General features: G+C 34.7%; 2 protein-coding genes across 4 annotated transcripts; both read left to right on the top strand.

Moving 5' to 3' along the window:
• The first annotated feature begins 7,160 nt into the window (after positions 1-7,160).
• On the top strand, positions 7,161-7,805 carry LOC132054223 (uncharacterized). The gene has a single exon (XM_059446269.1). The coding sequence runs from the start codon at positions 7,161-7,163 to the stop codon at positions 7,803-7,805; it is 645 nt and encodes a 214-aa protein (XP_059302252.1).
• A 2,604-nt stretch (positions 7,806-10,409) lies between these two features.
• On the top strand, positions 10,410-22,342 carry LOC132053569 (MADS-box protein SOC1-like). 3 transcript variants are annotated; one of them, XM_059445657.1, is made up of 8 exons: positions 10,410-10,553; positions 10,704-10,895; positions 19,436-19,520; positions 19,627-19,688; positions 20,712-20,811; positions 20,907-20,948; positions 21,103-21,144; positions 21,981-22,342. In XM_059445657.1, exons 2-8 carry the CDS (start codon positions 10,714-10,716, stop codon positions 22,035-22,037), a joined length of 570 nt encoding a protein of 189 aa, XP_059301640.1. In that variant the 5' UTR covers positions 10,410-10,553; positions 10,704-10,713; the 3' UTR covers positions 22,038-22,342. The 3 variants fall into 3 exon arrangements, with proteins under 3 accessions (XP_059301640.1, XP_059301639.1, XP_059301638.1); XM_059445656.1 differs by having other exon boundaries at positions 21,968-22,342; XM_059445655.1 differs by having other exon boundaries at positions 21,950-22,342.
• The last annotated feature ends 406 nt before the right edge of the window (positions 22,343-22,748 follow it).

Raw genomic sequence — 22,748 nt, 5'->3', positions numbered from 1 at the left:
TTTTAGTTTATTTTTAACCAACCTTTTATGCAATCACTACTTTTCTACCGAGTTTTTTACTTTAAACAATATTCTCGCTTTTATTTATAACTTTAGCAATACTTTAAAGATATTTTCTTAAATATTTAAAACACTATATTCATACTTAGCCTAACTAATCATAAGTCCGGCCGGTTAACCATTGTTAATGGGTCTTAAAGGGTGCCTAATACCTTCCCTTTAGACTAATTGAACCCTTACCTAGAATCTTAAGTTTCGCAGACCTTTAACAAAACTAACTTTAAATAACTACTTTAATAAACTTTAGGTGTCCTAATTCACCGTAAATAATTAGGTGGCGACTCCTTAACTTTATTTAACCCCGGAATTACCCGGATGTTGTAAACTATTTTGACCCCGGTTAAAATAGGGTATGACAGTAGAACACTAGAGGTATGAAGGCATTATCGAATTGGGCTGTATAGGCCTCCAACAGACCAGTAATTGTCACAGCCACAAGAAGTGACAGCCAGTTCTGCAACGTTGCATCAACAGCACCAAAATCAATCAGAAAACATTGTCAAACGCTGTCTTAACTCTATTTCTTTTTGGCCCCAGTTTCATGTTGTTCAAATGTTTGATTGATTCGAGGATTTGGTTCCAAACTAATCAGGATCGCTAGCTGGCGAAAATAAAACAAAAGGGATTTCAAGAGATACTGCATCAGTTAAAATAATAGTCAAAGTATGCAATTTGTATGGAAGTAAAAGCATATGATTTCATTCCACATGTTCACATGTGTAGTATGTAACTAATGGGTCCATTTTTAAATATTGTGGATCTAGGATGATAAGACTTTTGCGCATGTGGGCGGGGGTCGGGAAGCGGGAAGTGAAATGTGTGTTCGTTTAAGGTGTCGAGAGAGAGAGAGAGAGAGAGAGAGAGAGAGAGACTGTATCCGAGATGTATCCATTGTTGCTAGAAGTGGAAGTAGAAATGACCATGCGGCCGGGACGGAAGTTATGATGCCGGCGGTAGTGCCTTCAATTGTTTTTACGATTTTCGCTACCAAATAGAACTCACACATTAAGAGAATGAGAGAAAAAGAACCAAACACCAAAGATTTCGACGACGAAAAAAAAGGGATGAGGACATACCGCCGGTTTTGCTCTAGCGAAGTACACTATACTTATGGCCAAGCAATGATGCTGTCGTAAACAAATTAAAATTAGAACTTAGAAAATTGGAACTAAAATGAACCGAACGTACAGTTCAAATCAACGCTAGAAAACCACCAGCATTCCAGTCTGGTATATAACAGTTCCTTTCCCCTCTCCCCGAGAAAAGAGCATGTTTAGCACACTCCCTTCGCAAAATGGACGACTAGCAGACTCTAATTGTGCATAAAAACATTGTGCCTCTTCATTGGGAGGTTGATCAACAGGTTGTTGGTTGTTACCCTCATTGTACATCCCAAGAGCATCAATAACCATTTCATGCAATCTAGGATCTTGACTACTTTCACCAACAACGCTATGATTGCCAATATTACTGGCACTACCCTCAATTTCTCCATGACTAGTCCAAACATAATAGTCGTCCATAAAACCCTTACTACAAAGATCAGCCCTAACATCCTCGGGTTTTAACCACTTTATACAATTGCAATCTGCACAAGGACACCTAATTGTCCCATCCTTTTGACAAAATAAATTTGCCTGATTAATAAACCCCTCAACGCCTTGCTTAAATTCATCCCTCAACCCCCGTCGATTAGGTAACACCCTATCATACATCCATCTACGATGTTCATTGTCCATCTACATGTACAAATAACAATCCACATGAATAGTTTAAGATGCACAGAGTAATTCTACATCTAGTACACAGCTTTAGTGATCTAGTAAATAAACCAAATTCGATGTACAATTTCATGCATAGTTAATATTTAAAAGATTACACGATGAAGAGTTGACATACTTGTTTTCAAAATAGATGATCCTTCCGTTTCAAAATAAATAGTGTTTTAGGCTTTTCATTTTGTTTAAAAATAAGTTGTTCTTTAGAATTTCAAAGAGGAAATTGATCTTATTCTTTCAAATTAAAAACAAAGGGCTTGGGGGAAGATCTCATAGAAAAGCTTCTAAATACCACATTACACAAACAACAACTGTGCTTCAATCAAAACTAGTCCGATAAATAATATGAATCCTTGCTATTCTTTTCCCTCTATTTGGACCTTCTAGAATGAAAACTAAACCCTATGGCAATTTAAAGCTGAGCAAAAAAAAAAAAAAAAAAAAAAAAAGATCCAGCAAACCTGAAAATACACACACAAAAAAACCCCAAATAAGAATTAATTTAGAATAAGCCAAAAATTTTTAAAAATTATATGTTTGCACAAAAAAAAGAGGAAATTTAAGCAACGGATGCAATCAAGATTCTTCCTATTAAAATCTAGAAAGATGACAAATTTTGAGCTAAGAATACTTCAAATTCCTTCAAAATAATTGCAGTTATTAATGACTTCAAATAATAAACCTTACCTCTTCAAGAATATAGAAAAAACCCTAACTTTGTCTCCACAAATTGGGTATCTTCTGCCCTGTGCTCTCAAACTAATTCATGTCTCTTAGCTTTCCTCTGTTGGTGATTGAAGTGGCGCCGTTGAGAAGAGAGCAGCACATAAGATAAGAATTTTGCCTGTGATTCTTATTCTTATTCTCTGTTCGTAGTCGTAGTCCTTATTCTCTGTCCTCCGAATGAATGACCATTCCATTTGGCTACGTTAAAGTGCTCCATTTTTCTTTTGGCTAAAATAAATGGCGCCTAAGTTTCCCGATTATTTTTTTTCCCCAACTTTTTTCAGCTCTACTTATGTTCTAGCGCCTAAGTTTCTTTTATTCTAGCCTTAGTTTTTTAATTTTTTTTTTAACACAAATGGGGATGGATAATGGGATGTATATACTATCTCCGTTTCAATTTATGTAAACCCATTTGACTTTGTATGAAATTTTAAAAACTAGAGAAAGCTTTTAAACTTGTGATGTTAAATGAGTCACATATATTTTGTGTGGCTATAAATCATTGCATAAAGGTAAATTGTTTCCAATTATACAAAGAGATCATTCTTTTTGGCACGGACTAATAAAAAAATAAGTTCACATAAATTGAAACGGAGGGGGTATTAAACTATTTATAATCTTTGAGATAATAAGTAAATAAAAATATTAAATTTAGATAATAACCATCAAATTTTGTAGAAAACTTGCAAAACAATTTACTTTAAAAAAATTGATAACTCAAATTAGCCTATTTTAGATCGAATCACCAGTTGAATAAAATTTTAACTTAACAAAAGATATATTATATATTTGTGAAGACAAAATTGAGATTGTTTTAATAAAAGATGAATTTATTATAAAAGAGTGAAAATAAAATTTTGTTTGGGAATGCCAAACCAAATTATCTCCAAACAAATCTAAACGCATCTCTTAATATTTAAGATATGCATTAAGAATTACATGTCTGAATATCTAAATCCACATATGAATACTAAGATATTGTGTTAAGGTCGAATACTACATTATTAAGAGTTAAGACGGTTTTTTTACAATATCCGAATGTGTAAAATATGTCTTTATTTTAAAAAAATTAGTATGAAATTTAATACAATACAAAATGAATTCAATATGTTATCAATAAAATATTTTTTAAAATATTATATGAAGGTAGGTGTGGTGGCAATACTAGAGGTGGTCTTGTAGGTGTCAAGCAAGATGGTGTCGGCTAATGCTGGTATTGTAGGTAGTAGCTAGTAGTAATGAATGCTGGTAGTAGTTGGTGGTGGTGATTGATAGTGATAGCTAATAATGTTGGTAAATGACGACGGTGATTGACTATACATAGTGGTGAAGGATGACGGTGATAGACGATATATAGTGGTGATTGTGGTGATTGCAGGTAGTCATGAACGATGGTGTGTTGTAAAAATGGTGGTTGGTGGTGATGATTATAAATAGTGACTAGTGGCATTGTACGTTGATTATAGTAATTGATAATGGCAGTGGTTGTGAGTAGTGACAGTTAATAATGGTAGGCAGTGACAATAATGGCAAAAGCGCTTGGGACCCCCCTGAACTTGCAACTTTTTATACAGTGCACAGCTAAACTATGCGGAGGATTAAAAACCCCCCTGAACTTGCAACTTTATGCGTCGCGTCCCCCTTAAGTGTCCACATGGCACGAAGGTGACTTCAAATGTTCATTGGCGCGTGAGGGGTCATTTTTTGTCCACATCGGACCCCCCCAACGGTTAAAAACTTAAAATAACCATTTTCCTTTAATATTTTCCTTCCCCAACGTCTCTCTCTCTATTCTCTTCCTATTTATACACCACAACCCCTTCTCCTCCACCATATATTAGAAATTTCAAGAATTCCTCCATTAAATTTCTTCTCTTGCCATCAATTTTCTTCCTTTCCATTAATCTTTGAACCAATGATTTATAATACTAGACTAATTATGGGTTGCATTGTATAGCGAGTATGTTAATTGTTAAACAACACGAGGCACGAACCCATTGTCATTAACGTGAGATACTAACTACTATTCGCTTAATTCGAACAATTTATTGTTAGGTTTTGAAGTATATATACGAGGATCCACACGAATCGCGAATATTGATTTGTTAATTTCTTTGGGATATAACTTAATTACCACAAACTCACCGTCATGGACGCAAAGTTTTATGGTTACTTTAAATTTAATAGCTCGATTCGAAAAAATCTAGTACTCTATATTCCGTTAAGTTGGACATATCGCTTGGGTTGCTTGTCTCAAGTCAATTCATACTTATGTTAATTGTTGTTAATTTGTAAACGAGATTAAGCATGTGAGTTGGAACAATATACCGCATAAGAATATTAAAATGCAAGCTCGATCCGAGGCATACTTTCTTAGAAATGCAAGCCGAATATCTTTGGAGGGGCAGACTTTTAGTTATATTTAGTTATGCGGATCCGGCAGACTTTTAGTTGTGTTTAACTAAAAGTCCGCCGGAGGGGCGACTTTTAGTTATGTTTAGTTATGCGGGTCCGGTCCGAGACTTTTAGTTGTGTTTAACTAAAAGTCGCCGGAGAAACGACTTTTAGTTATGTTTAGTTATCTTATCCGGCGGACTTTTAGTTGTGTTTAACTAAAAGTCCGCCGGAGGGGCGTACTTTTAGTTATGTTTAGTTATGCCTCGTCTGTTCTCATATCGTTTCTTATATTGCTTTGTATTGTCCGGTTATTAGTATTAGGAAAACTTAATACATTGATCCGTGTGGTGATTTTCGGTTCAAGAGAGTTGAGTATTTTGGAAAGGAAAGCATCACCGATAGAGGAAATAACAAAAGAAAATATGAAAATGCGGGAGTTAGCCGATATCCTTGAATGCTTATTGTTTGGGCTCCTTCTACGAAAGTTAATTATTTATTAGATTAGCTCATTGGTGGAGGAGAAATGAATCTACTCACTCCCCTATACTTCCTAAAGAACAAATGTAATGGAAGGCGTACAATGAAACGTGCTTTTAGAGAACATATGAAGGAGACAAACCATCGGTGAGGGTTGAAATTTTGACGATAAAAGAGGTTTAAATCCCAATGTTTAGTTTAAAGTTAAAATAAATGGGTAACTTGGGTCGGGTTGTAATTATCTACGTGGATATCTACGTGGACAACCACATCAGCATTTTTTACACCGTGTACAGCGCGTGTTTACACGGCTAAGGGGTGTGGACACTTAAGGGGAACGCGACGCATAAAGTTGCAAGTTCAGGGGGGTTTTTAATCCTCCGCATAGTTTAGGTGTGCACTATATAAAAAGTTGCAAGTTCAGGGGGGTCCCAAGCGCTTTTGCCGACAATAATTGATAATGATGGGAGATGTCGTAATGGTAGCGATAATTAAATGGAGGAAACGATGAGCTGCCATCTTTGTAGAATTTTTTTAATCGACATTTTAATGATATAAAGACTTTGTTACGAGATCTTTAATAATCATTCGGACTCATTAAGTAGTTGTAACATAATAGATTAATATCACAAATACAATTTCACGTCGTAATTATTGACGTATACGCTAATCAATCAATAATATTTCTTAAAGATACCACTCATGCACTATACATATACTACTTAGTGTAATTATCGATTTATAAGTTAATCAATCAGTATTACTTAAGAATACCACTAATATACTTCTACTTACTAGAATTATTATATAATAGACTTATCAATCACTAACATTACTAAACAATACTTCTAATACAACGCACTTTAACCATTGTCAATTTATAAGCTAAACAATCATTAACTTTTATTAAGGATGCCAATAAGAACACTTCTATTTATACTATCACTTTTTAAACTTATCACTTATAACATTCTTTAGAGTGCTATCACTATACACTTTTACTCGGTACAATAAATAAGTGGTACTACTTAATTTTCTTATGATAAGTCTAGAAATGTAATATAACTGAAAAAAGAAAAAAAAAAAACTTTAAACAATTACCGAGGGACTTACCAATTGACACCATCGCTATTTTTTATTTAAAAAATATAAAATAATTATTTATTAAATACTCAATTTTACATATTTAATTTACCAAGAGACGTCCCTCGGTAATTTCAAAAAGAAAACTCAAAATAATTATATCTACTCTATTGAGAGACTCCCTCGGTATATTTTATCTAATTTTCATTTATTTTTTATTAACATACTGATGGTGTCCCTCGGTACAGGAAAAAAGAAATTCAAAATATTTATATTTATATTACCGAGGGTCTCTCTCGGAAATTTTAATTTGTTTTTTATTATGTACCGATAGAGTCCCTCGGTATAGTCAATTAAATGTTGACTTTAAAAAAGTCAAATAATTTACCGAGGGATGTCCCTCGGGATCTTTAAAAAATAATTAAAAATTAAAATATTTGACTTTTCCGAGGGACGCCGTGGCAAAGTACCTCGGAATAGTGACATTTAATTTGTCCCTCGGTAACCCGCGTAGGTAAATAGCTTGTTTTTAGTAGTGATTCAGTTCGGCTTCATGCCGGGGTGTTCAACTACTGAAGTCATTCATCTGGTAAGAAGATTGGTGGAGCAAAAGATAGGGAGAGAAAGAGGGACCTACATATGGTATCCATCGACCTTGAAAAGGCATACGACAAACTTCCAAGGGAGGTTCTTTGGAGATGCCTAGAGGCTGGATGGGTCTCTACGGCATACACTCGGGCGATCAAAGAGATGTATGATGGATCCAAGACCAGGATAAAGACAGTGGGAAGAGACTCGGAGCACTTCCCAGTAGTGGGATTGCACCAGCGATCAACTCTTAGCCCATTTCTAGTTGCCTTGGTGATGGATGGACTGACTCGACAAATCCAAGTTGAGGTGCCATGGTATATGTTATTCGCGGATGATATAGTTCTGATTGACGAAACTCGCAGCGGAGTTAACGCTAAGCTGGAGGTTTGGAGACAGACTCCAGAGTCTAATGGGTTCAGGTTGAGTAGGACCAAGAAAGAATACTTGAAGTGCAAGTTCAGTAACGTATCGCATGACGCTGGCATCAAAGTGAGGCTTGAGACTCAGGTCATCCAAAGGAAAGGAAGTTTCAAGTATCTTGGGTCTATCATCCAAGGAAATGGTGAGATTGACGAGGATGTCACACACCGTATTGGTGCAGGCTGGATAAAATGGAGGCTCACATTTGGAGTCTTGTGTGATAAAAAGGTGCCACCAAAACTTAAAAGGCAAGTTTTACAGAGTGGCGGTTAGACCAATTATATTGTATGGGGTGGAGTGTTGGCCACTCAAGAACTCTCACGTTCAGAAGATGAAGGTTGCGGAGATGAGGATGCTGCGATGGATGTGTGGACATACTAGGAGAGATAGGATTAGAAATAAGGATATCCAGGACAAGGTGGGAGTGGTCCCGGTAGAGGATAAGATGCGAGAATCGAGGCTAAGATAGTTCAGGCATGTGCAGAGGAGATGCACGAATGCCCCCGTGCGGAGGTGTAAGAGGTTGGCTATGGATGATTTTATGAGAGGCAGAGGTAGGCCGAAGAATTATTGGGGAGAGGTGATTAGACAGGATATGGCGCAGTTCCATCTTACTGAGGACATGACCTTAGATAAGAGATTATAGAGAGGACACAGATTAGGGTAGAAGGCTAGCAGGTGGTTGAACGTTGTCCTACTTAGTCATAGTAGTATTCTTATAGTTTTTTGTCCTTTGATTTCTGCTACTATCTAGTGTTTCTTGTACTTTGATTATCATACTATTTTGCAGTAGTTACTGCTTCTTTGTTTTTCAGCTAGCTTTTTTCATGCTTTTTACAGTGTTTATTATGTGTTTTATATTGCTTTGAACTGCTTGTCCTTGTGCCGAGGGTCTACCAGAAACAACCTCCCTACCTCCCAAGGTAGGGGTAAGGTCTGCGTACACTCTACCCTCCCCAGATCCTACTCTGTGGGATTCACTGGGTATGTTGTTGTTGTAATGTGGGACTCTGTTAGCACACCCCCTTCATCTCGAACTAAAGTTCCAAGTAGCCCGCATGATTTTTTCAAAATACCTCACACCATTAAAATATCTCTATACCTTATATTTTAAGCTATCAATATAAGACTTTATTTTCACACTAGCCCATACACCTATGGTGCAGCTTAAATGAAGGAAAAAGGGTCTGATTTTTTTTTTCTTTGGTCAAAAGAGTCTGAAATTTTAGATCACAAAAGCAGCTAAATTAACCAAAAAGAAAAGATGGTCACAGAAGCAATGTGTTTTCGAGTTATCATTGGGACGTACTCATTGACGTGTTCCAAACATTGTACGGACATCCTTATAATAATGAAGAATTATTACTCCACTGTTATTCTTGGTGGAGTCACCACAATAGCGTTTCTTTTCAATTTAATATTCTACTGTACTACTTCCTCAGAATAAAAAAGAGTTTTCACTTATCTATTTGCACACTGTTTAAAAAAATACTATTAAATTCTTAAATAAAAATAGATAATTTGGCTAAATTATTCCTAATTATATATGTATTAGAATTTGATCACATAATATTTAATAGGAGCAAATTTGAAAAAATAAAGGTAATTCTTTCTTAATTTGATAAGTGTATATTCTTTTTGACTCAAGAAAAAAAGTTAAGTGGACATACTTTTTGATCCGGAGGGAGTATTTCAATATTTCCCAGAGTTTATATCTGCTTTGTTTTCCATTTATATCTGATTTTCTATTTTAGGTAGCTTTCTAGGTTTACCAAAATTAGCAATGGATGAGGTCGTGGGTTTCCACTTTCCACTGCATAATTATATACTCTTTTTTTATTTCTTTCTATTGTTTTCCTTTTTCATGGTGGACTGTGGGGTCTAGAGCTGCAACCTGAAAGAGCTTAACTTAGGAGAAAAAAGAGAATATAAGAATGTGTACATGAATGAGGAAAGAAAGTGAAGCACTTGACATTGCCCTTGCTTTCTTTTCATGATACATCCTAAGATAATTTAAGTTAGTGGTCGTTTGGTGCATGGCCAAAATTATTTCGGGATTATAATTTCGGAACTAATTTATCTCATATCTTGGGATTATTTTATACCATCTAGAAGATGATATAAAATAGCCCCAGGATAAGTTGTATAAGAAGGTATATCCCAGCTTATACCATGGGATGCATTTTATACTTTGTTTGGTACAAGGTATAAATTTATCCCAGGATAAATTTATACCTTCTACCAAATATGGTATAAAAAATTAGTGCTGGGATCAGTGGCGGAGCCAAGATTTCCGCCGAGGGGTTCAAAATATAAAAAAGTAAACATACGAAGAAGCCTAAGGGGGTTCAATATCTATTATATATACATAAAAAATAATTTTAATCTTATAAAAATAGTGTTTTTTTTCGCTGAGGGGGTTCGGATGAACACCCTCGGCATAGTCTGGCCTTGCCACTGGCTGGGATATCCGCCTTATACCATGCACCAAACGACCCCTTATAGTATACACTAACAGCAATATCCCCTCAACTCAACCATATATTATACTCCGTAGAATAGACTATTATTCTAATTTTAGGCTATAATTGTGTTATTGTAAGTTTTTTTTCTCACTCACTGTCTAGTACCCGTATTGGGCCCTACTAATCCGGATTCGCAGCGCGTAACACTCATTTAATGGAAAAGCACACCCTAATAGGATATGTTCATATCAAAGCTCAAACATGAAACGTATGATTAAGGGTGAAAATGATTTCATCTATTCCACCACAGCCTTGTTGATTGTTTATTATAAGTTAACTTAATGTAACGGCTTAACAAATTTATACACGTCCGGTACACAGGACATAATATGTGTTGAAAATAAATCAAAATTGTCACCCACCTCAGTTTACCTTTTTGGGGTTCTTCTGAGTTGTTCTCCCCACCCTCTCTCTTTCTCTCTCTGAAAAAATACACATTTATTCATCAGACTTTCATCTTTTTAGCAAAAGATTCTTTGGGGTTTTTGCCAATTTTGTAAGTACTCATTCTTCCTCCACCATCTGCACTAATTATACCCCTTGCCTTTCTCTATAAAATTCTTACTACCCTTTATTACTTCTTCTCTTGAGATATATTGGCACAATTTGACAAGCAATTTTGTCTTGTTCATCTTTTTGATTTCAGATATATAGTAATGGTGAGAGGGAAAACTCAGATGAGACGTATAGAAAACACGACAAGCAGGCAAGTTACTTTCTCTAAGAGGAGAAATGGGTTGTTAAAGAAAGCCTTTGAGCTTTCAGTTCTTTGTGATGCTGAGGTTGGATTGATTATTTTCTCTCCTAGAGCCAAGCTTTATGAATTCTCCAGCTCAAGGTAATTACATTTTTTTATTTATGTTTTTATTGTTTTTGATTGAGTTTGTTTAGACTATAGTTTATGTTTAGGGGATTATATATAGTTGGTTTTTGTTCATACTTTCTATGAGCTAGCTAGATATAGTACTCCTGAAACTATGATTTTGTTTCTGTTCATATCAGATCTCATCCTTTAGTTACCTGGAAAATCAAGCCCAACTTCACTATGTACCAACTTCACTACGTAAATGATTAATTTGGGTTTTTATAGATATGTAGTTTTAAGTTCTTTTGGTGACTTAAAAAACGCTTATAAATGAACACTATCTATTATGACTGGACTTTCATTCTATCATGTCTCACTAAATGAAGCAGTACTACTCCTATCATTTGTGAAGAGTTTAACTTCTGTACAGTTGAGGGCGGATAATATTTTTACACCATTAATTAATTAAGTTACCGGAAACAATAATTAAGAGTAAAGTACTTTACAGAAATTCAATCTGTGCATTTTATCATCCAAATATGGTGAAGTATCAGATATCACAAGTCCCAATCTTTCAAGATAGTTCTCACCGTAAGATAACCCTAGGGTATACTTCAATTGTTTTAATTTTCAGCAAGTGATATCTGGTTTGTTACATTCAATTTAGCTATAGGGAACAAAATCAAGTAGCGGATCTATTAGCTAAGAAAGGCACCAAAAATATGCAGCTAAATAATTTTGTATAATTTGTAATTCCTCCTATGTTTGCATCAGAAGCAATTGACGAAGACAAATTAGAAACTTCTTTTGTTGGGATAATCAGGAAAGGTGATATTTCGGATCACCAAAGTCCCTCTGAATAACACTTCATTTTGTAATGATGCACATTCGGAGGGGCGGATGTACCGTTTTCAGTATGAGTTTCACAGAATCAAGTAACTTAGATTCAAACGTTGTATTTGTCTTAATTTTTTTATTCAATATGCATAATTATAAATTTAGAACCCAATAGCTTCAAAGAGTTAGAATTCAAAATCTATAAATTTCGAATCTTGAATCCGACTTTGCATTTTAGCTATTAACAGCATTTCCTTGGTCAGCCAAAACTAAAAGGAAGGGTTGACAGTGGAAAATATGCCTCGTGATGAGACCCTCATCTTATGTGTTGTTTAAAGTTTAAACATTTCTCTCTTAGGGTTAACAAGTCTGGTCATCAATGTCCTTCTTTCCCATAAAATTGATTAAGTACTGTAAATTACTGACAAAGTTAAATAAAATAGAGGGTGAGAAAGTGAAAAAGAATACTGTCTCACTACTTGTTTAAAGGGGTAGTACTACTAGAGAGGTGTCTGTGAATTTCAAACTTGAAAGCCAAGTGTATGAGAGCCAGTTGTCAAGTTAGTATGTTCCTTCGGAAAGGCCATACTCTTAGGTTGTATCCTTATAACACACCTTGAGAATCTTTTGGGCAGATATATTTGTACGGCTTTCAATCTACATCGTTGCAGATCCCAAATCACTATGTAACCAAAAAAAAAAAAAAAAAAAAAAAACTATGTGCCTTCTCAATATACTACTATTGATAAGAGTTTAACTTTTATTTATCGATAGTATAACAGAATATTTATGCTATCAAGTCATTAAAAATATTTAATTACATAAAATAAGGTAGATAACATGCTATAAGAGTAAAATACAGTGACAGTAAATAAGTACTTTATACTAGTTTTCAGAGGCGGATGTAGTCTTTAAGTTACAGATTCGACAGAATCAATAACAGCTTTGACCGAACGTGTATACGTGTTAAAAAATAAATATGTACAAAAATCAAAATTTACTATCAAGCTACTAACACTTGAGGTCGCTATCCTACAATTTAAAACTCATAATATTCAAATCATAGATTCGCATCCGCTAGCAGTTGCCAGCATGTACAAATTAAAATTGAGTTTCACTTCTTCACAACGGCATTGTAAAAGACTCTACTCACCTAAAAGATTACACAGAAACCGTTCCTGAAAAGTGGATTAGTTATCTCAAAAATAATACTTCATCCGTTTTAATTTATGTGATATTCTTTTCTTTTTAGTCAATACCAAAAAGGATAAGAATTTCGATATTTAGTAACAATTTAACTTAAGCTTCCCAATTACCCTTACTGAAATGATTTATAACCACACAAATATCTATGATTTGTCTTAAACCACAAGTTTCAAACGTCTTTCTTTTATTCTTACACTCTGTATCCAATCAAACTTTCGCATAAATTGAGCCGGGGGAAGTTTATATTATATGGACTATGTTACAAAGATATTATGATATACCCCTTCCGGCCCAATTTATGTGGTACTTTTTGCTTTTCAAGAGTCAATTTGACTAAATTTTGAAGCTAAATTGGATTAGATTAACTCAAAATTTTAACATTAAAAATTATATATTTGAAAATTACATGAAAAGTACTATAAGTTGCAACTTTTCTCATATCAATTCGGGGAAAAAATACATCTTAAAATATTGCTTAAAATTCATGCAATCTTGAAAAGCGAAAAGTGTCACATAAATTGAGACAGAGGGAGTACTAATAGTACAAAAGTATTTTAAATTATTGGTAGATATAAGTTAAATTTATGTCCTTTCTTGTCTTGAATGTACTTTGGGGTGAGTCAGCCCATGTACACCCCACTTACTGAAGTATCCATAAATAATGGCAGAGAATCAACTTTGACAATGTAAAGATATCCCTCAAAAGTCATGCTTCCATGGCTACAAACACGGGAACAAACGATAAAACCAAAAGTAGTTCACACTTCCAAATATCTTCTCTTTTCGACATTTCATCAGCTGGGGCCTAGGGGCATATCAAGGGTGGCAGAGCCAAGAGTTCTGATGATAGAGAGACTCAAAATTTAAGAAAAATATCCAAAAATGACATATGGTTGACTGCACAATTCATCCAATGTGGCAATAAGTACATCAGAACACAGCTTGGATCTATAATGTTAGGCAAGTGTGTTTGATCATAGGTGGATTTTGGATTTGAAATTTATGTGTTCTTATATTAACCTAAAATTAATATACAATTTAATAATAGGATTTACAATGAAATTTTTATAAATATTCAATGAATTTTTTTTTATATATATAGAGGATATGAGCAAAAGCTACTGAATTCACGTGAAAATATGAAAGTTATTAATCAAGAAATTTTTTGGCTTAACACATAGCTAGCCCCTTAAACTTATCAGGATATTCTATTTAGACACTCGAACAAAGCCCTGTTTCAATTGAATACCTCAACTCTTAATAAAGTGTTTCAATTAGACACTTTCAGTTCAAATTTTGGAAGTTTTTTGCATGTGTTTTCATCGCCTATTAGGTGATTAATTTAATCACATAAATATGTCATCACCGTTAATTATACGCATCATCGACAAATACAAGGAACTCTATATTGCGCTATGGAAACTTGATACTTATAAAGAGACCCGACTGTCAAAACATAATGCATAAGGAACCTCAATGACTATACGAGTAGAGAAACCCTCTATACGAACATAAGATCTGTGACACTTCACGATATTGCTCGACTGATCTTATTTCCGGGAAAGTTTGGAACATCTGTTCCAACACGGTTCATCTTAAGTAAAGTATTATATCCCAATGATAATAATTCTGGAAGTCAACGACATGATTCATCTTAGATAGGAACTATATTCCATTCACGATCACATAAGGTTAGTGACACAATTCTGGAAGTTATCGATATGATTTACCTTAAGTAGAGATCTATACCCCATTAACAATGACCCAGAAGCTATCAATATGATTCATCTTAGGTAAGGGACTATAACCCAATAATGGTAATCCATAATCTATCCACATGATTAATCTATAACCCATCAATAATCACTTGAAAGTCATTGACCTGATTCATCTTAAATAGAACTTACAGTCCATCTTCGATTGTCTAAAAGCTCTTAATATGACTTAGCTTATGTAACGATCTAGGCCCTGATAATGTTAATCAAAATTCTTAATATGATTCACGTTAACTAACAATCTATAACTCATAACGATACTTTAGAAGCCATCACTATTCATTGTAAGTAGGATACTCTAATCCTATAATGGTAAATCGTAAGCTAACGATATGATTCTTGCCAGACAATTGAGCGTGGCATAACAAGTCGATAGTCAATCCATACCCATAATAATATCGAAATCAACCATCTCCAATTCAATCAAATCTTCAAAGGTCAGACGGCTACAAACTGCAACCGTACAATCTCGATAAACCCTCCTAGCTATAATCAATTCACCAACCGGAGTAGATACGACGAATGGCTTACCTAACAATTCTGGCACTATCCCAAAATTTCCAGCAACAAATGGAGTAGCATATGACAGAGTAGACCCTCGATCCATCAACACAGAAACATCATATGAAGAGACTGATAATATACATGTGACCATATCAAGCGATGACTCTGGGTCATGTTGGCCCACTAAAGCATACATGTGGTTCTGGCCACCATCCTTTCTAGATGCGCTACCCCTGTCTCTGCTACAACCTGCTGGGGCCTGAGGAACACGCCCTGGAGGACATATTGATGATGACGAAATTGCGGCTGACCTTGTCGGCTGAGCCATACCACCTTTATCTCCCCGAGAAAGTGCTAGGAAGTTCCATACATATGTCAGGAACTCCACACCAATAACACGCATTTGTGCCCACACGGAACGACCCTGTATTCTCTCTACCGCACTGGCTGCAATACGATCGAGGTGGCCTCATCTGGCTCGAACTCCCTTGCTTCTGGAAACTTGGTGCCTTGGAATTCTAACTTTGCCCATAATAAGCATATTGGTCAAACCTAGGCCTCTGGAATTGAGGCGGTGCGCTGGCTGTGGAGTAAGCTGCCGATGATGACGGCATGGCTGGTCGTCTAGAAAACTGTGGCCTAAAGCCACCATGAGGCTCTCCGTAGTACCTAGCTAATCTGGCTCTCTTGCTCTGCTGGTTAACTTAATCATCTAATAGACGAATGAAACACACGCAAAACAAATTTCAAAATTTGAACCTAAAGAGTCTCTCCTTCCTCATGTTCTTTTTTTTTTTTTTTTTTTTTTCAAAAAACTATATTTGCACAAAGATTTACTTTGATGATCTTACTGCAAAATAACCGTATCTACACCTTATGCAGGCACAACTATTTTTTATACCTTGAGCCTTTCGTTATACATAATTCTTTTATTTAACCGTAAAATGTAGTTTACACTCGATATCATATGAGAAGGTTAAGAATTCTTTTGTATTTAAATGTAAATATGATGATAACACACATCATTCCTCGAAAATATGCAAAAGTGGAAAATGAAATTCCAAACATTAGAAAATAACATTGATTAAGAGCAAGGATATCTATAAGAAAAAATCCAAACTAGTACGAAATTATTTTAATTGTTTAATGTTAATTAACTTTTGCAGTTAAGTAAATGCGATTGAATACACCGGATGCAAGTAATTGTTTTCCTTCTCTATTTGTCTTCTCTTTCTCTTGCTTCGTAGTCTTTTCTCGTATTGGTAGCTAAAAGTCTTGCTTTCCTCCTCCATCCAAATTATTACACCCTCTACCTCATTTTATGTAGCATTCTTTTTCAAAAAAAAAAAAAAAAAAAAAAAAATTTCCAAAAAAAAAAATGATATTTTTCTATAATTAAGTTAAGCAAGTATCATATTAGGATTGAATAAGACAAAAGATGTATGGAATGCCTTAGCAGCTTCAGCTTCTTCCCCTTCCGACATTAGAATTCTTAACCTCTTAACCTCCATATGCAGCTTCAGAATTTGAAACAAGATGCATGACCTGACAGTGAAACAATATTTTCACAAAGCAAAACTCATAGCAGACAAGTTAACTGTTGCCGATTGCCCCCCCACCCTTATTTAGCCGACCAAAATATTTACATATTTTAGGGCTTATCCCGTGAGTTCAACGACATCATCACAACTGTGTCTGCACGCCCTGAACCCCATAGCCTTTTCTTAAACCATGAATTTATCAATGTATCCACTATGACCATTTCACCTACACCTTCTCCAGATAGACCATTTGAGCCAACTAAATAACTAGTCTGATCGTTCTTTCAACACCACTGCCAACATAGGTCGTAGTCGTTCCAAAAGGGGTATACAAGGGGTAATTCATATCTCATTTACAATTACATTGGACAATATTTATGCACACCAGACGTATACATTAGATAAGGAATGTGGTGTCCTAGGCAACCTAGACTAGATAGCCAAAACTTATCCCTTATCAAGAGTAGTATCGACTGAACTAGACATGGATAAACTTGCTCTAGCATGACGTGAGATGTGGAGCCCTGTTAATATGCTTGGCTCGTGTTGACCAACATTTGGGAAATAAAAATTGAATGGTCAAATAGCCTAAGCTCCACCGGCCTAGTATGTATTATAGATTTTTCCCCCAAGAAGTAGGACAAGATTTAAAGAAATCATGACACGTGCAAATTAAAGACATTGATATAAAGAAATATGCCACATAGATTTACAAAAGCTTTGATACCTTGTAAAAATACACAATATAGAGGCGAGAAGATAAATAACGCTTTTGTATATATTTCATGTGTATACTGTGTGCTCTATTTATATAACTAGATGCAGAGTATCAAAAGAGTCCTAACTGCTATATACAACTCTCAAGAGGTGGTGTGTTTAGTTTAAATTTAGACAACCTAACTAAGCCGTCACATAACAAGGATCGATATACGCTGTAACAATTTCCTAATTATGCTTATCACAATCTTCAACAGGAGCATGGTGATACTTTGATTTTTCTTTTTTATTGAACTTTCCCTTCATTTCCTCCCCCATTCCATCCCCATCACCACATAAGGAAAAAGGAAAAAAAAAAAAAAGCCTAAGGGAAAAAAAAATAAAAAAAAATAAAAGATATAATGATTTCATAAGCACAAGCTTGTGATTGTTTTGTTGGAAAATCGAGGGAGGAGAAGAACTCTCAATCATTCAAATTCTCTCTTGAAGACAAGTGAGACGATTCTTTTTTGTTCCACTCAATTTGACTTGCATAATCAATCATTCTCTTTGATGATAAGTGGGGAAAATATTTTTCCACCAACTTAACTTATATTTAGGATTACATTTTTTTCCTCTCATGTCAAATGACTATAGTATTTTGGTATTTATAGAACTATCCTAGCATGTACCTAATCTAGTACATGTATCATCATTTAATTCTATTCATCCTTCTTTTTCCTCAGATACATGTATTCAACCATACATGTATCCTTATACTAATATCCGAATACATGAACTAACTAATTCATGTATCACATAAATCAAAAAGTTTTTTCTTTTTCCAATGCAAGGTTCACATTTCAACATGTTTTACGTCCGGTTATCCTTCATTATTTGGCCACATGCTTCCAACCTTCACATAAATATACAATAACACCAACTAGGTGAGTTGTTTTAAGAATACATTAATGTTATATACAAGTTATGGATACATATGTGGTACGTGTGAATATATGCGAGGATCTTGGTTGGATACTTTGTTGAATACATAATTGAGTAAATAAAAATATGCTCTCTCTAAATGCTTAAGCTTTTAGAGCAGATCTCACTAGGGCTGTTCACAGTTTTGGTTAAAACCAAAACCAAACCGAAAATTTAACCAAACCGAATAAAAAAATCGACATTTGGTTTGGTTTGGTTTGGTTTGGTTTTAAATTTGAAAAACCGATAATATTTGGTTTGGTTATGGTTATAGTAAAAAATAACCGAATAAATAACCGAACCAAACCGATAATTATATACATAAAATTTATAATTATTTATATGTATAATATTAACTTTTCATAAATAATTTAAGATATTTTATATCTTTTAATTATTAATTTAATTTTGGTCTACTTATTTTTAAGGCTCATGTCTTAAAAGAATATGCCCAAGTCCAACAATCCAAGCCCAACTCTAATAAGTCGTAAGCATAAGGGTAAAAAGTAAAAATCCTACTATCTCTTTTCATTTTACATTGCCATCAGCATGTCTTTCCCTCAATATGCAGCAAAGTTCGCCCTTGTGGGCCGTGAGGAAAAAAAAGCTTCATAAGAAATTTGAAGAATGTAGAGAGAGAATATTTGAATTGTCACGGCTAGTCATAAATTGAAAAACCGAACCAAACCGACAATAACCAAACCGGTGGTTATTATTTTACTTGGTTTGGTTATGGTTTTAGACATTTAAAAACCGACTAAATTGGTTTGGTTATGGTTTTAACCAATAACCGACCCAAACCGAACCATGAACACCCCTAGATCTCACACACTTCAACATGGTATCACAGTCACACAGTTGAACATATTCAAAATTAGCAAAGACTTTTGAGTGTATTTAAAAAATGAATATCCTCAGAAATGTTTGAGTTTGCCACTATTTGCTCGTGTTGTGTGTTCTTTCAAAGGAAGGAGAAAAAAAAGAGGTAAAAAGAAGCTGATTACGTTAGTGTTACTTTGGAGAAATGCAGCATGCAGGAGATTATCGAGCGTCATCAGAAGCATACTAAAGATGATCAGGGCGAAAAGCCAGCTGTGGAACAAAACAGCATGCAGGTTAGGTCTGGTCATTTGATGTCTCCTCGTGCGGTGAATTGACAAGCAATGAATTCTTGCAAAACATTTTGAGGCTCATTGTAGCTAATTACACATAACATTGCAGAATTTGAAGCATGAAACAGCAAGTCTGATGAAGAAGATTGAGCTTCTTGAAACATCTAAAAGGTTTAATTAATCCTACTCTACAAGCTATTTTTGTTTGATATATCGGAAGTAATTTTCTGATCTAAAAGGTTGTAATTTTCTGATCTAAAAGGTTTAATTAATCCTACTCTACAAGCTATATATCGGAAGTAATTTTCTGATCTAAAAGGTTGTAATTTTCTGATCTAAAAGGTTTAATTAATCCTACTCTACAAGCTATTTTTGTTTGATATATCGGAATCTGGAAAAATATTTTTCATAAGAAAGTCATTATCTTGCGTTCTATTAGCACACATGTTTTTTCTAGGAATATACTTTCCATCAAATGGGCAACTACCTTAACTTTATGTTCATATTATTTGTTCCAACTAACACTTATACGTTTTTGTTAATCATTAGTATTCAAAAGTTTCATCAAAAGAGTCTTAGTTCAAGTGGCAAAAAGGTTGAGGGACTTGCTTTGCATCTTGCGGACTAAGCCTGATATTCAAGTAGAGAAGGGGTCGTAAAGGTGCAAAGCTATCCATTATCCCCGAGTTTTGAATGCTATAATCACTACTCGAAAACAAGGAATTAGCGATAGACAAAATTTCGTAGCTAAAAGCAAAAATCCCATGCTAATCGCATTTGGCTACAGATTAGCGACGGATTATAAGAAAATCTAATTAGCGAGGAGTTATTTAGCGACGGATTAGCCAGGGATCACTGGCAAATTCTATAGCTAATTCCATGTTCTCTTGTAGTGAATTGGGCCTACGGGTTATTCCAGATTGATTACTGGATCATATATATATTTTTTTTTAAATCAAATCGATTACTCCCCAATTTGCTATAGTTTTATATTAATATATATGTTTTCCCTTCAAGTATTTTCTACTCACCAATCAAGCATCACAAAGCATTCTTCAGAAAAATAAAAAAGGACAGCCCGGTGCACTAAGCTCTCGCTATGCGCGGGGTCCGGCCACAGCTTGTATCGTATCACACACATATTTTCCAGTATGTTTCAAGTGATCCTTCGAATATAAATTCCATTTACATCAGGAAGCTCTTGGGAGAAAGTTTAGGATCTTGCAGTCTTGAAGAACTTCAACGGATGGAGCATCAGTTGGAACGGAGTGTCAACATCATCCGCGCAAGAAAGGTTATTTCTTAAAAAAAAAACATCACGCCCTAAAGGTCTATTTGTTCCTATATATGATACCATAACTTGACAAATCCTTTCTTGTTTGTATTCAGATGCAAGTATATAGGGAACAGATTGAGAGATTGAAAGACAATGTAAGTCCACATATTGACTGATTTATTTCAGGCTACAATTCCTATGAACATGAGCAATTTCTTGAATATAAAGCGGAACCTCACGCATATATGATAGTTACTTGTTTTAGTACTAATTTTGTTTGTATCATGCTTTTCTGTCTTAAAATTCCAGGTGAAAGACCTTGCATCTGAAAACGTTATGTTGTTAGAGAAGGTACTTTTTCTTTCCCTCAGCCTCAACCGTAGATTACTATAGATGAAAGATTTGAAAGTAAAAAGGAGAGGAGAGCTAAAAACTAAGGGTGAAAAATGGCTGGGGTTGGGCTGAATTTGGGCAGGTCAAAATGCGGCGAGTTAATAAATAGATCCATTCAAACTTAGACGGGTTGAATGGGTCATATTTTCATGGGCTAATTTTACCACCCCTAAACTAAAAACCATTGTATTGATCAAAGTACACTACCTTTCCCCCTGCTTTCCTTGCGTTTGGAGTCCTGTCCATTCTAAACACACAAAGATTAGTTATAGTACTATGATTTTTCCTTTTATTAGTCTATGCTGCATCTTTGGGTATCAGTATCATATAAGAGAATGTTCTTGACATGGTAGAAAATTTTGTCATGTTTTTGAAAACACTAGCAAGAGGGTGTCCATTGTTTTCTTAAAAAAATGAGTTATTTCTTGAACATATTTTCTGAAAAATGTTTGCAATGTTTGGTTGGATCATTGTGAAAATATTTTTCAAGAAAAGTATTTATTAATGATTGGTAATAATATTAACAAATCAGATAGTTTTTGATGAACCTTTCAGATTAAAGATTGATAATAGTGTATAAGTGTTGTTGGAGCAATGATATAAAGTTAAAGAGTTAAGATAGTTACGAGGAAAAATGACTTTCGTCCAAAATTTAAATCAATAATTCTCTCTCATGGGTATGAAATATTTTCCAGACAATCAAGAACCAAAAAATGATTCACTTTTCGAAAGCTAATTGCCTTGTCCTTTTTTTTTTTTTGAGTGGGGTGGTCTTGAAAAGCAACAAACATCAGGTGAAGAAGATCAAGGAGAAGGCCTTTCTACAGGGAGTAGCGAAAAATCGGATGTAGAGACAGAATTATTTATTGGTCTACCAGAGTGCAGAACAAAGCGCCCCTTTTAAAAATTGATTTGGTGAAAATTTTCTGGACTGATTGTCCTTCTTCTGCAGTTATACATACCTATAATAAGTTGCCTTGTGAAATAGTTTTCCAGTTGAATTATTTGGCACTTGAGCTAGAGCTTGATAATAACGCTCATGAGTGTTTTTTACACTGATGGTACTTCTTTTACTTGGATGTGTATTATATATCATTTGATACTCTATATATGAACACCTCAACTAACTCTTCGAATTTGAGAAACTGTTCTCATAGCCTTCTAGTTAAATTGGCGTACTTTGTTTTGCTTGGGATTCGCTAAGTAACTAAACCATTTCATTTCACAAGGGAAAAAGGTTTCTTTTCAACGTTTGAGGTGGAAGAATAATCATTGTGTGTAATTGAGTTTCATGTCATCATGTCTTTTTGCCTAGCAGCAGTGGAAACCATACCGATAGCTGTTTAATTCCAGAAAATCTATATTGTTGCCGGTAATTCTTTTCATATGCTCTTATTGCTATGTTGTTGTTGTTGACAATTCATATTTAACTAATTACTTTGGAATTGAGACGTACTTGATTTTGTTGTTACTATTTTCCCTTCGGTAGGAAATATTTATGCTCTTGCACCATTCGACCCACAAAAACAGAGGTGAGCACACCTCGCATTATATGTGTACAT

The sequence above is a fragment of the Lycium ferocissimum genome, chromosome 4 (genome assembly GCF_029784015.1).
Source record: "Lycium ferocissimum isolate CSIRO_LF1 chromosome 4, AGI_CSIRO_Lferr_CH_V1, whole genome shotgun sequence".
NCBI lineage: Eukaryota > Viridiplantae > Streptophyta > Magnoliopsida > Solanales > Solanaceae > Lycium > Lycium ferocissimum.
Note: the sequence above shows the minus strand (reverse complement) of the source record. Positions and strands in the feature narration are given on the sequence as shown.